The sequence below is a fragment of the Mixophyes fleayi genome, chromosome 8, assembly GCF_038048845.1.
Source record: "Mixophyes fleayi isolate aMixFle1 chromosome 8, aMixFle1.hap1, whole genome shotgun sequence".
In the NCBI taxonomy this organism is placed as follows: domain Eukaryota; kingdom Metazoa; phylum Chordata; class Amphibia; order Anura; family Limnodynastidae; genus Mixophyes; species Mixophyes fleayi.
The window spans coordinates 22,784,886-22,799,687 of NC_134409.1; the positions used below are offsets into that span (position 1 = coordinate 22,784,886).

The 14,802-nt window shown below is 40.4% G+C and overlaps 1 protein-coding gene across 1 annotated transcript; it reads right to left on the reverse strand.

The window, feature by feature from the left end:
- Window positions 1–752: 752 nt before the first annotated feature.
- TXNDC12 (thioredoxin domain containing 12) lies at window positions 753–14,180 on the reverse strand. Its single transcript, XM_075182085.1, has 7 exons — window positions 14,010–14,180; window positions 12,171–12,231; window positions 10,763–10,815; window positions 9,673–9,746; window positions 8,932–9,001; window positions 6,899–6,982; window positions 753–5,980 (listed from the first exon to the last, which is right to left on the reverse strand). The coding sequence occupies exons 1-7, from the start codon at window positions 14,110–14,112 to the stop codon at window positions 5,904–5,906; spliced, it is 522 nt and encodes a 173-aa protein (XP_075038186.1). The 5' UTR covers window positions 14,113–14,180; the 3' UTR covers window positions 753–5,903.
- Between the last annotated feature and the right edge of the window lie 622 nt (window positions 14,181–14,802).

A 14,802-nucleotide genomic window follows, 5' to 3' on the forward strand; every position in this document is an offset into this window, starting at 1 on the left:
TGCACTACTGTTAGGGGCACAGAGCTCTCCCTGTTCAAGCGGAGCTGTGTGAAGCAGGCCATACCTCCCAACTGTCCCTACAGTCAGGACAAAGTCCTGATTCAGTGTGTCAGACCAGTCGGCAGATTGCCCTGCTCTCTCCTACCTGTTCTTGCTGCTTTCAATACTTGTTGGGTAGAGATGGCTGTGAACAGTGCAGACAGAAACAATTTCAACACAAGCTGAAAAGTGGCTGGTCCCAGTCACCTCAAGCATACAGTACCCCAGGCTGGGAGGGGGGTTTCCAGGCACTAGGAAATCCCCCTTCGGTTTGCCTATGATCTGGTCATAGCTTCTCCTACTAATTATATTTGCAAAGTAATTTAACAGATGGAAAATTGTAGATTAATGCCCCACATTTAAAATGGCCAAAAGGGGAAGAAATGGAGAAGAAATATATTACTACAGAGTATATGGGGACAAATTAACCACTACAGAAGGGGGGAGGGGAGGGGTGAGGAAGGGGAAGCCCCCTGGTGGAGAACAGGATTTTATTTTATTTTCAATATTGAGAAGTATGGCACAAATGTAGACTTGTTCTGCAGTAAACTCTGCATATTTGTCATTTTTAAGCAAATTGTTTTATTATATATCATTTGTTGTACAACCATAGTTTTAGTGAAATCACTTAAAAATATATAATCAGTTATAGGATTCTCTTATCCACAAACCTGTAATCCATAAAGTTCCAATAACTGAAAGTCAGACAGATACACTTCTTTAACAAAACTTTATTTATATTCTTAATAATCAAGGGTTACAAAACTTATATCAAGTTGTTGTTTCTTTTTTTAAGGGGTATGGAAAAGTAGGTGGTGTTCTCAATTAACATGCAAGGACCACACTTCACAGATAAACAGTAAAACAAGCTTTAATGGCCATGGGACCAGCTTAATTTGTATTAAGCAATGTATAAATGATGTAAATACTGTCATAATCTGTGCCAAACTTAAAGAGGACTCAAAGCGTTATTTTAAAATTCAGGTCTCTAATTGATCAAATTTATAGGCACCTTATTTATTGTGCTGATTTACGGTGAAAATAACACATATTAAGTAATTTATGAGCTATTTTCTTGCTTGTTTGGTTGTCTCTATTTGCTACAATAGAGTGTATCAAGCAGTTGAGCCACTGGTTTTTAATTTTAACTTTGTTGAAACAATATTGCTACATTTTGGAAAAATTAAATCCTTATCGTTAAAAGTCAATTCTAGCCTAAACTACGTTTATTTTGGATGAAGATTTTTTTTTTTTTTTACAAAATCCTACTTATCCGTGTTCCATCAACGAGGCAATTTGGGAAGTTGCAGTGGGAGTGACCTTGACAACTCAGATGTAAGTGTAAACAAGGTCTGTCTGAGCAATAATTCCTCTCCAAAATATTTAGTTTTTGGCTGCAATCAGCCTTTAATGTCCGTAGACATCTCAGGTTGCAATGTAAATTACTTTTATATGAAATATCAGATTAGAATAAAAATTCTGTATATGGGTAGATATTTGACATTTGTATACGATTCAGAGTGACACATCTTTGTTTTTATTTGCATTTATCATTTTGGGAACAAATTCTAACTAGGATGTTGGACAGACAATGAAGAGTCAAATAATTACTTAGGAGTCAAATTATTTATAATTATACGTAGATTTTATTTTTCCTTGAATTCCAATAAAACAGAATTCAGAAGTTTACAATGTATTGAATTTTTTTTTTTTTTCTTAATTGCATTTACAAATATGTATACTAGCAATCGTACTGATATTCCTTTACTTGTGAACGCATATTAAAGACATGGTCAATCCCAAAAGGAATTTAAATATTATTAGTCAAAAGAATCGCAGGGAACCAATTCTAGTAGTCTTACAAAAGAAAGGGTGGTGGTGTGTTTATAACAGGTAATTAAAGTAAAATTCTGACTGGTTCCTAGGAGTTACAGCAAGATCTGTATAATAACCAACATAACAGCAACTGAACTGTATAAGAATGTTCAGTAAAATACACATTTTCAAAGTGTTCCTGTAACCTACCCACAGTGGAAGGAGCCATTTTGTGGCGAAACAAAGTAATACACTAGAAACCACTGTCAGACCATGTGACATATAATAACAGTTCAAAATGGCCGCCACCACAATGCTTAGGCTCTATTTGCACACTTTAAGTACCTCAAAGTGTAGTACCCGCAACATAAAAGACCTGCTAGAAACACTGGCATGGCATACAATATGGATCAATCCTTGGCATTTATTGGACAATACAAGAATAATAGAGTATTTATTATAAATGTTAAAAATATATTTTCCTGTTGTTTTTCATGTCGAGAACACTTAAAAAGGTTACAGTACTCGGCATTGCCACTTCCACGCTAAAAATCTTTGTGTCGCTTCATTATTGTAAATGTTAAAACACCAACTCTGCTCTTATACTGGCTGGAACAAAAAGGGCAATACATTACATGCATATATACAAGTTAGTAAATTCTTGAGTATTTCAGGGAAACATTGTTAGTATTATTGCTGAAATAATGATTGGCCCGGTCATTTAACCTCATCCTCTGCAAACCCAGCAAAGGTATTGAACAGCCAGTTTGTAAGAATACCACAAAGCATACATCGGTGTCATAGTAACGTCACTGTGATAATGGAGCAGTGGAGTTATAAATCACAGCAGTTTTGGACCAGTCACCTACAGCGGAGTCAGTCATTTTCTAGGCCGAAATTATATTCATAAGAGTGTAGCCTATTAAATTTACAAGTTACCAGTACAGCATAGATAGAAGTCAGGCCTCATGAATATTAGTAACAAACAAAATGGACGCCTCCACTGTGCATAGATGACAGGTCCATATTAACACAAGAATTCACTAGTTCTGTCTACAATGACAATACACAGATCTGAATTACGGTCTTTAGTGACCTAAATATGCAAGCAATTTAACAACTCAGACTTTAAATAAACTAAACGAACAACCCCAAGTATTTTTTTCTTCATTTGATGTTAACTACGCTTTTTTATTTTTTAAGGTGTTAAGCTGCAAGCTAAGTGCTTTATTGCAGGCTTACATTACCAACTACAGGGAGAAAAAAAAGGTACTGCAAGTCTAGTTTTAACGCAATATAGGGAATGCATCATTTAAATCAGAGATGGGCATTGTGTTGACTAGGACCCTAATTGGTCACACGCGCACGCAAGGGGGGTTTCTGAGTCTCTAGAAACCCCACCTGCGCTAACTAAGTGGCCACTGTCCTATACAGCAGCTGCGGCGCTGTCAAAGAAGCGTCCGCGGTGGTGCTGTATTGTATACAGCACCGCCGCAGACGCTTCTTAGACAGCGCCGCGGCTGCTGTATAGGACAGCGCTGGTGAAACGGAGCTGCTGCGCATGCGCGGGCGCAGCAGCTCTCTCTGTTTTTTGTTTTTTTTGGGTCGGCGGGGAGAAACCCCCCCCCCCCGACAATCCTCTGTGCGCCCCTGAGGGTCACTTGATGATGTGAAACGTGCACTATATTCTAGTCACCTCTTTTGGTTTCCTAAAACAATGGCATATCAACACTTTGGGTCCCAGCTTAAATTTTTTTTTAAAGTTGAGCGCAACAGACTTACCTCATGAGGGTGAGCTGTATGAACCACAGATAATTACACTAATTAAGCAATACCGCTTGCTGAGGCAGTTAAAGGAAAATATAAAAACAAAGCACTTGTTAATTGGCAGGAACTGAAGTGGATGGGTTTGAGTCATATTTAGTATGTGCCATGTAATGCATAATACGTTTTCCCATTGTCCACGTGACACTGAAGTGTACCCATTACCTAGAGGCCGTGGACTGGAGACGTTTAATGCCTCGGACTAAAGATTCACGAAATTGTAACCTATTAATTCACTTTGTGCCATAGTGGTTTTCCCGGTGAGCAAGTAGACTTCAAATCCTATGAATACCGGTTCAACCCACCAATCAGCCATTTAAAGTGAAGAATACCAGTATTTGATCTGTGTTGAACATATAACTGCCCACTGCCCTTCTGTATTGATGGAATCCTGTGAACTTCATACAAATATGTAGGAAGGATCCTTAAATGCAATTACAATTGGCTGATAGAAAAATTCAATAAGATTTATGAAATCACCTTTCGCGTTAGCAGATTGTTGGGTTTCTGTGACCACTGTTGCATGGGGTGCGGAATATCTGAACAGATCTGCCCCCCATGCAGTGTGGTGCGCTATTAGAGACAGTGCTGTTACTATTGATGTGTGCTCCGATGCAAAACAAGCACTACCAACACTGGCACCTCTTATCCATGAAAAGATACAAAGACCATAAGCAATTATGTCGGATCTAGGGAGGCAGCAGCAATCTTGACAAATGCTGGCTTTAAAAGGGAAAAATAATAAAGAAAATCTTATATATATATATATATATATATATATATATATATATATATATAGCAAAAAAATACACTTACCCGTCACCCGACCCCCAATAAAAAAATTAAAAAAAATGCTCCCCTTCCAGGTTTGTTCTATAACCACCATCTAAAAAGAAAACAATCACCGCAAGGAACCCCCTCATTTCAGATGCCGTGAGAAAATAGTGTTTCAGTAATTAGGAAAAGTACCTTGTTCCTTGACCATATACAGATTACTCTCATCCCTGAACCCTCAGACATCTGATGTAGTGTTGCTACCACCTAGTGGTGGCCGCTGATATAAAATCAACAATGAGCGGCCAAAGTTTTAAATGTATTGCTGGGACTTGTGGATTAGTATCATCCCGAGAGCTCCAGCAGTAATAGGCAACATGGTATTTTGGAGGGATCCCAGGTGTGGGGCTCCATATACTGTGTGGAGAAGAAGCAGACCCCATGATGAGATCTGAGCACCAGCGTGAAGCGATCACACAGCCCAAGAGATAGGTCAACCTACAGCAGGCCAGGTGAGCTTGTGTACCCCAGCACAAGTAGAAAGCTTAATTCAATTACCATGTAAAACCAGGGTCGGATTAAGGGAATGGAGGCCCCTGGACTAAGGGGCCCTCCATTCCCCCGTGAGCCCCCCAAGCACTCACCTGTCAGTGCAGTCCTCCTTCCGCGGCGCGCTGTAATCTGCTTACTGAGGAGATCTCGCAAGAGTTTGTGAACTCTCGTGAGATCCCCTCAGTAAGCAGATTACTGAGCGGCGCCGGGGACGGAGGACTGCACTGACAGTGCTCAGCAGCATTGATCGGGATGGGGGCGCTCAATAATGCTGCTGAGGACTTTGAAGGGCCCCCTGGATGCCCGAGGCCCCTGGGCTATAGCCCAGTTAGCCCTGGGGTTAATCCGGCCCTGTGTAAAACCATACACCCAAATAACTGGTACAGACACCCCCTCCCCCCTTTCACCAACCATGCAGACTGACTTGCTCAGCAGCTTTGTGAGGATGAGGAAGAGAATGTTGAGACAGGTCTTGACCGGGCACGGAAATGGTTAAGAGGTGGAACAGCAATAAACATTATAAAAAGGTGTTTGCACAATTCGTTACGTTTTTAAATCGTGTGGGGGGGGGGGGGGGGGTGGTGAGTGGGAGTGTTCAGGCTACAAAGTTTTCCTCTCTCAAAAATAATTTCCTATTTTTATAAAGCTGTAGCCAACACCACAGTCCCTGACAGTGTACTGCAAATGTAGAGGGCAGAGTCAGGTTATGCAGGGAATTTGCCATGGTTGCCAACTGGCAAATGGGCATCTTCCTTTCCAGCGCGTTGCAGAGAAGGGAGCGCCAGGTGCTTTTGCAATCCAGGCCAAAAAGGGAGTGAAGGATGAAGTTGCTTCCTGTGAAACGCGCACAGCTCAGGGGCAGAGGGGGAGGGGACAGTATCAGAGGAGGAAGTTGGAGGTTATAACTCATCTTCAACGCGTGTCTTGATGAATTGTCCAGTGAGTTTCTCCTGAGCTTCTTTCATTCCTTCAACCACTGTAGGGAACAATAAACAAATGTTTAACATTACAAAGGAGACTTTAATAAACATAGCTGTGAATATTCGTATAAACATTGAGTTTGTCAGAATGTCTCTATTCCTTTGGAACACTTGTAGATAAGTCTAAGAGTTGTCATCTTGGAACTCTGCTCCTTAATATTTGTCAAGGGTAGCGCTGTTCAACCAAAGTTCCATGCTAGCCAGACTTGTTGGGAAAAATTGTAACATCTGCCACATTACAAAGATTTTGTAAACTGAAATCTCAAGGGAATTCTGAATTTAGTACATAAATTGACATACTGACATCCAAACGGTTTCTCACTTGCTTATATCTGCCTATGCGCTTCTCCATCCCATACTCGTCCGATCTCTCGCCCTTGTCTCCTCTGTTCCGCTTTTACAGTTACATAACTGGTGCATCCAGCATTCTTGGGCTGTTCTCGTAGTGCGGGATTTCAGCCATCTTGGAGAAAGATGGCTGAAATTTTTTTCAGTCTCTTCTCTGAGGTGTGCTGTGCAAAGACGTCAACTACAAAACGCCCTTCTCCTACGCTCAAGGGGATGTGCAGAACCTTGCGACAATGCTGATATCTTCGAAGCTGCAGACTGGTATCAGAAAGCTGAGGTGCTGCGTTCCGACACAAATTTGTTTTCTCGCCCCCGTTTGCAATCCTCCATTCGCTGCACGTTGGACAGTGGTGGTCTAGATGGTACTTTACCCCATAAATAAAGCACATCATGGCTGGTACATGCTAACTGATAGAATTATTATGCAATAATCCCAAATCAATTTACAAAAAGATAGGAGACTAGCTGTGATTTCGATGACTTTAAAGGGACTCTAGCATGACCAAAAATGTAGACGTTAGTGAAACACAGTTTTGATGGTACATTTTAGAGGCTCTCTTGCATACCTTGCTCTGCGGAGCTGTAGAAATACTTGTAACTAGGGTTCCCCTTGGAGTTTATAATCTCTGGGTGGACATTCCCACTGGGATCTGCAACACAAAAAGTTTGGAAGAAATTTATAGTTGTGCAAACTAGGATTAGATTTGGGCAGTCTGACAAATTTGAAAACAATTGGTAGGGAGGGCTCTGCAGGTGAGAGAGAGAGAGCTCACAATCTAGAGAATAGCGGCAAGAAGAGAGAGTCTGGCTCAGAGTGGAGATTAGGGTATTTGTGTAGGTACCAGTGTGACTAGTATAGCTCTAATATAGAGGTGGGTTTTCAGAGTATGTAAAGATTTGAGGGCTGTCTTGGGAATTTTTACAGGTAGGCGGGAGTGAGAGATGTTTATCAGAGAGGCAGATTTATGAGGGCGAGAGAGACAATATGTGATACATTGGACTATAAAAAAATGGATAAGAGTTGTTTTTCATTTTGGGTAAGATGGCAAATTCTAGGAATATGTCGAACGTGAAAGTAACAAGACTCCGAGAAGTAAAGCAAAAGGTGTAATAAAGATTGACACCAAGACAAAAGACTGAGGAAATTGTGGTGTTATTGGTGGTGATGGAGATGAGAACTGTTTGAGTGGAGGTAAAATGACAAACTCTGCTTTGGACATAATGAACTTTAGGTAGCTTTGGGGAACCAGGGAGAAATTAGCAGTAAGACAGTTGGTCAAACCAGATAGTATAGAAGTAAAGGAGAGGTAGATATGAGTATTGGTAGTGTAGGGTGGTATTGGAGGCAGAACAATTAGTTCACCTAGAGAAAAGATTTACAGTGAGAATAGCCGAGGAAAGAGAACAGAGCTTTGTTAGAAACCCAAAAACTACTGGAAGCGGATGAGAGAATGCGCCAGAGCCATATACAAAGAAGGAGGAAGTGCATAGGTAGGAAATAAATAAATAATATTATCATTAATAATAATAATAATAATAATAATAATAATAATAATTTAAACAAAACAAAACACAAAACATTCATATTATTAGAACTTTATTTAATTTTTTATAACACCACTTCATCTACACAAAAAGGGGTTATTTACTAATATGGTGTAGTAACCCACAGCAAGTAACAAACAAATAGCTTTCATTGGTCTATTACAATAAAGTCTAATTAAAGCAAGGGTCATTGGTTGTACTGTGCAATTCTGCACCTGTATTAGTAAATAACCCCAAACCTCTCAACAACTCTAAGGGGCATATTCAATTCCGATCCGATCCGCGGTAAAGCGCGTTACCGCGGAAAATGCGCAGTACTGCCGGTAATACGGTATCGCAATAACGCGGATTTTCGTACGCAGCCCTGTGGGCTGCGAACGAAAATCCACGTTATTGCGGTACCGCGGATTACATTCGTGGCCGTTCCGGCGCGATCCCGTGAATCGGGATCGGAATTGAATATGCCCCTAAGGGTGGGGTCACAATGCAGTGTGTGAATACTATGCTTTTCAAAAAACAAAAACAAAAAAAAAACCTAGCTTAATCGTTCTTGGGTGGAAATGTTGCTCCCCTATCACATAGAGACACCTTAGGTTGGGGGCGGGTGTAGACTTTTTCCTATTTAGTAGAGCCCCACCCACTCAGTCACTGTAATCGGTGGCCCCGCCCCTTCTATCACTCCTAGCAGGGGCCGCACACACTATGCACGTGTGTCTGGCGGTCGAGAGGCAGGCTCTGGATCCACCACTGCCTGAAGTCTTATGTACTTTTGTAGTCATTGGTAAAGTATGACATTCACATTTCCCTAATGGAACCACTCGTGAACGCAAGCTTAGCACGACATTCTTGAAAAAGGTTTCACAGGTAGCTCTAGAAAACGTGATGTTGCCCACACCAAACAGAGGTGGCTTTTATTTTCTAGATTACACTTGAATGACAGAATATGATTGGTTGCACTTGTAGAGCAGTTTTAGAAATATAGCCCAATTATGATCTACTGATCCATTCATCACATCTGCCCAAGCAGTAATCAGTCTGTTCACATTTAGCTCACCCAGGTATAGAATTCTAGGGATATAGCCACCGTCAGGGCTGAAGGCTTCATCCTTTGGCTCCTCCTCATCCTACATAAAACAAGCAAACAAAAAAATTAATCGGTGGTGTAATCAATCCCATGTACTAAAAGATGTCATCTGTCTTGGGTTAAGTGCTCCGTACAGAGTGAAGTTAACGAATAGGATTCAAGAAACATCTACGCGGACTCAAAAGATGTTTCTGCACAGAACAAAACTTACTAGATGATATCAGCGATGATACCTACACTCATTATTGCATTGCTGCATATTTAGATGCAAACACCACTAAATAGAATAGGACATATTACCCATGTAGAGTTAAAGCATTAAAGCTAATGAATAAGGTACAACGCTCTAGGGGGCATATTCAATTTTGTTTTCCTTTGCAACCCTGTGGGGGTTCCGGAGGCACTTCACGCTTCATTGAATATGCCCCCTTAGATGTTTGTGGCTCCTTATAAATAAATGGAAATAATAATAATGTTCACATAATGTTACCAGTAGAATATGTAACACTTATCACTAACTGACATTTATTGACTATATGTAAATGGTTGTATTATGTCACAAGGGAAAGAAAGAATACATTCAATTTGTTAAATTTAGTTTAACTTAATTCTGGATACTGGTTCTGTTGCTGAAATTGCACTACCTGTTGGAATGTAGACAACACAAATATTAAGGAAGCATCATGTCTGTGATACCAGTCTCTTCCTCACCTCCACATTCACCATGATAAAGTTATGAGATAGTTCAGAAATCTCCTTGGACTCTGCAAACTTCGGCTTCAGGGCTGCATGAGAAACATAAAACATTGATGCATAGATTATAGTTCTGTAAGGCCAATGTAGCAGATGGAATTACGTCCAAAACATGATCAATCAGCGTCTATCAAGAGCTGTTAGGATCTAGTGTATCCTCTGATGCTGCATGTGTTTTTACTGCTGTGTATTGTTCAGCGAACGTCACAGACAAGATGTGCCGTAATACATAGCTCAGTACAATCATGCAGAGTACAAGCCTTAAAATTCATTACAATTGCTATACTAATGGATATGAATTGTACCAAGGGGATATACCAGGGGTCAGGGAACTTTTTTACCTTTAATCCCCCAAATATATTTAGATACGCCGACGTTACCCCCTTGATTTGAAAGGAAGGAAATCGTATATATTATTAATTATTGGAATTCAAAACTTTATTGAATCTATTCAAAATTTATTTGAAAGCTTCAACTTCAAAACTTCAGGTTTTGGAGAAATGATGTTGCTTCATTTTTGATACGAGAGCATCAATATTGGGGTATTTTGATGTCAGAGCAATTTGGATACAGTCTTCAGCATCCAATCGATTTCTCTGCTTTGTTTTTAATGTTCGTTAGACTGGAAAATCGTTGTTCACAAAGGTAGGTTGTTGCAAAATGCAGCAACTTTTTGACTGCCTCCTCATGTGCAATTTTGAATGCTTTTGCAGCTGTTGACATCCAAAAATATGACAGATCTGCTTTGTTTTCAAATGCAATACGTGCTTCATTATTGCATCGAAGATCAAGAAGTGCCTCTGCCAACCCTTGAGGCTCTTCTGGTACAACAGCAATTTCACTTTTAAAGGGGTCTACAATCCAACTGACAGCATGTGAATCGGCAGCCTTACCCCCAAGAATTTCATTTTTACCCCATTTGGGGTAAATTACACCTGTTCCTGGACCACTGGGATATACCAAAACACAAATATAGGCTACTCCCTTTTATTTATAGTAAACAAACAAATATCAATAACTCAGAGGAAGTCAGGATGAAGACTGTTACCTTTGCAAGCTCCACACCAGGTCTTATGAATCACAAGCATTAATGCTAACCCACTGAAAATAGAAAGAAAACATTAGCAGACAGCATTGGTTTTTTTTAACCAGGTTTAGCACTGCACAGACAGAGCCATTAGACAATGCAAATTCAACATGCCAATAAGCAAGCACTAACTATATGTTAAAGCAGCACTCCCACATAAATTGTATTTTCTTTAAATAGCAAGTAGTACCTTTGAAGCATGTATCTCATTTTTCTTAGATATTCTCCAAAAATCAGTATCTCCTTTTCAAAAGCTCTCTGGTCAGCAAACACAATTGGCTTCCAGACACAGTCTGCTGCACAGACACAGGCTCCCAGCACGTCATGTGATGGCAGAGAGGACAAAAGGAGGATGTCACAGTGCAGACAGAGCTCAGAGGGGCATTCCAAGCCTCTCTGCTCACTACATGACATGCCGTGTAACTGTGTTTGCCAACATTCTTATCGCCTGCCACATTAATTTAGGTTAACAAACGCACCTGATTTTTTTCATGGAATTTCTGCTTTATTACAAAAACTTAGGTAGCTTATAGCAGCAATTAGACCCTTACAATTCTAGTCCATTAATAAGTTTGTTTTTTTATTGTTTTTTTTTAGCCAAGGTGACCTCCCCAACATGAGAAAAAAATTCCTCAGAGCAACCACTGGCTGGGGGCTTATTTACCCATCTGCAGTTGGTTGATGGCGAGAATCCCAAAGAACTAAATGGAAGTTTGCAAGAATCTATGACTTGTAAAGTGAATTTGTTCTAGGGAGTTATTTCCATCCAGCACAAGTGTCCACTCTCCCTCTTTATATATTTTATGCCTGTGCTTTAACTCTTCAGAATAGCAATAATGCCAATCTCTACCAGGAAAAGCGAGACAGCAGTAAAGGACTCGGACAACTTATAGAAGGAGATTGAGAATAGAGAGAAAACGAGCTGCCACGTGTACAATTGTGATTGGTTTCAGAAAACTTTCATAGTTGAATCAGTTCTCAACTATTAACTTGTTAAAACTGCAACAGGTGTCTCAATTGTTATAAGAAGCTCATTGTTCCTAAAGTAAACACAATATATTAAATGCTACCTAAGTGTCAGATTACTTATTTGTTTTTCCTTAGGGATGGGTTTGCCCTCTGTAAGCTTCCAAAAAACCTGAGCTTCAGCCTGAACAGGTCAGGTCGGTGCAGTCTTTGCTGTGTTCATGTCACACACAAGGGCCCACAGGTATAACAAATGCAGAGTCAGCCTAAAAGCATTTTGGCTGCCTGACTAGAAGGTTTGCACCTATTAGCTATCTGCTGTTACAAGATGTCAGTTCTTAATTCTCTATAACAATTGAAGTTTGCAAGTTATATATTGTTGCAAACTTCTATTGCACATTACCTGCTAGCTGCCTCCTGCTTCCCATCTTCCAGAGTTCTCCAATGAATGTGGTCTCCAAAACCTGCACAGCAAATTACATTAAACAGAGCTCTGAGAACTCAAACTGGATTAGAGGCATTCAAATTAAAAAGCATTTTAACAAACCCAACTAAATTAGTTAGTGGCATTTTTACTGAACACATACAATACATATTTTTAATTTAGATGGTTTTGTATTTGATGCATTAAAAAACCACTACTTATATCTTCCAAAATCATCCAATATTTCTCCTTACCCAACCCCACCTCCCCCAAACCACACATTGTGATGTTTGTATTATGTTACTAAACAAAACAAAAAAAATCCTTAAATAAAGTGAATATTCCAAACACCCCCCCCCCCACTCTGACAACTTGCTCAACCTCTCCAAGCAACCCACTCAGCCCCCCAACCAAACCGCTCAGACCCTCTGGGCCCCCCAGGCAACCCACTCAGCCCTGCTAGCCCCAAAGTCTGCTGCACAATCCCCCCAGTCCAGTAATGATAGAGCTGACTACACAAAAAAATACGGAATAGACTTCTATGATAGCAAATTTAAATTTTATGTATATTTTAAAAAATCTTATACTTCTTAAATATATCTTACACACACTTATTGCTAAGGTACTTGGTCATGTTTTACATGTGGAATGACATATGATTACTGTGGAATGACAGCTGTTTTATACGACATGTCAATGCAGAAATATCAGTAAAAACTTGCATTTCTCCCAAAAAAACACCCCTATTTCTCCCACATCCCCTAATCACACACACTAATCCCTTTACATATGCGCTCCCTCACACAAGTCTCATACTGTGGAAGGATGGACGATTACCGTGGAATGACAGCTGTTTTATACGCCATGTCAATGCAAAAATGTCAAAACAATTACTTTTCTGTCATGGTAAACACCCCTTATTTCTCCCACACCTGTACCCCACTACATTACTGCAATTTGCACAGGTACATCAGTCATGAAAAGTCCCTAATAAAAAACATTTCTTGGGTCAGACAGTCAGTGGTATTATATGACCCAATAAATGTTTTTTATTAGGGACTACATGACTGAGGTACCTGTGCAAATTGCAGTAATGTAGTGGGGTACAGGTGTTGGGGAGCGTATATGCAAAGGATTTAGCGTTTGGGATTAGGGGATGTGGGAGAAATTGGGGTGGTTTTTTTGGGGGACAAATTTAAGTTTTTACTGATATTTCTGCATTGACATGGCGTATAAAACAGCTGTCATTCCACGGTAATCGTCCATCCTTCCACAGTATGAGACTTGTGTGAGGGAGCGCATATGTAAAGGGATTAGTGTGTGTGATTAGGGGATGTGGGAGAAATAGGGGTGTTTTTTTGGGAGAAATGCAAGTTTTTACTGATATTTCTGCATTGACATGTCGTATAAAACCGCTGTCATTCCACAGTAACCATCTGTCATTCCATATGTAAAACATGACCAAGTACCTTAGCAATAAGTGTGTGTAAGATATATTTAAGAGGTATAAGATTTTTTAAAATATACATAAAATTTAAATTTGCTATCATAGAAGTCTATTGACACTCCTTTTTAGCAGACTGAAGCTGTCATTCCTTTTAGTAGGTCCCTAAAAATACAATACAATACAATACAATACAATACAATACAATACAATGAATGGCTGTGCCCTGCACACAGTTCAGCTTTCTGACCTTACACACCTCAGAATGACGACTTATATAACAGACACTCCAGAGTACAGCATGCAATCCTTCCAGAGTACAGCATGCAATCCTTCCAGAGTACAGCATGCAATCCTTCCAGAGTCAGACTTACCCCGGGCTAGTTCCTTATCAGCAGATACCACTAATGCCCCGAGAGTTAGGAGAAGAACAGCAGCTGGACACAGCAGCGAGCGCTGGGGATCACAGAGCAGCATGTTTCGCAGGAGACCGGCTGATATCCAGCTCAGGTATAAGCGCCGCGTCCGGGGGAAGTGATGTGAGCCGGATGGGAGCTCCTAGTGGCTGGAGCGCTGCACGGGAGGAGGCTGCTCTGGTGCATGGAGAGCGGAGGGGATGTCATGCATTACGTAGGAGGTAACAGAGATGCAGAATCCAGCATGATGGGTGTACTGTACGGACTGTAGACTGTACGGACTAATGACTGTACGGACTATAGGCTGTACGGACCGTAGACTGTACGGACTATAGGCTGTACGGACTATACATGTACGGACTACTGTCCATGGTGTTGGAATAATGTATGACTCTAAACTTTATAATTACCCAGAACCTAGTTCACTAATCTCTCTAGAGAGTTACACATAACAAATATAGATCTACTGTACTTTGATATTCTATAGTGTCAGTCCTAAAACTAGATGCACTATAACCAAGTTCAACCATTGGCTTCCTTTTTGCATACTTTTATTAAATATAACAGTAGCTATAATAATATTATTACTACATGTTTTTTTTTCCCCACAGACTGTTTAGTCCAGGGGTAGGCAACCTGCGGCTCTCCAGGTGTTCGTGAAACTACAAGTCCCAGCATGCTTTGCCAGTAGATAACCAGCAGATAGGTGGCAAGGCATGCTGGTATTTGTAGTTTCACAAACACCTGGAGA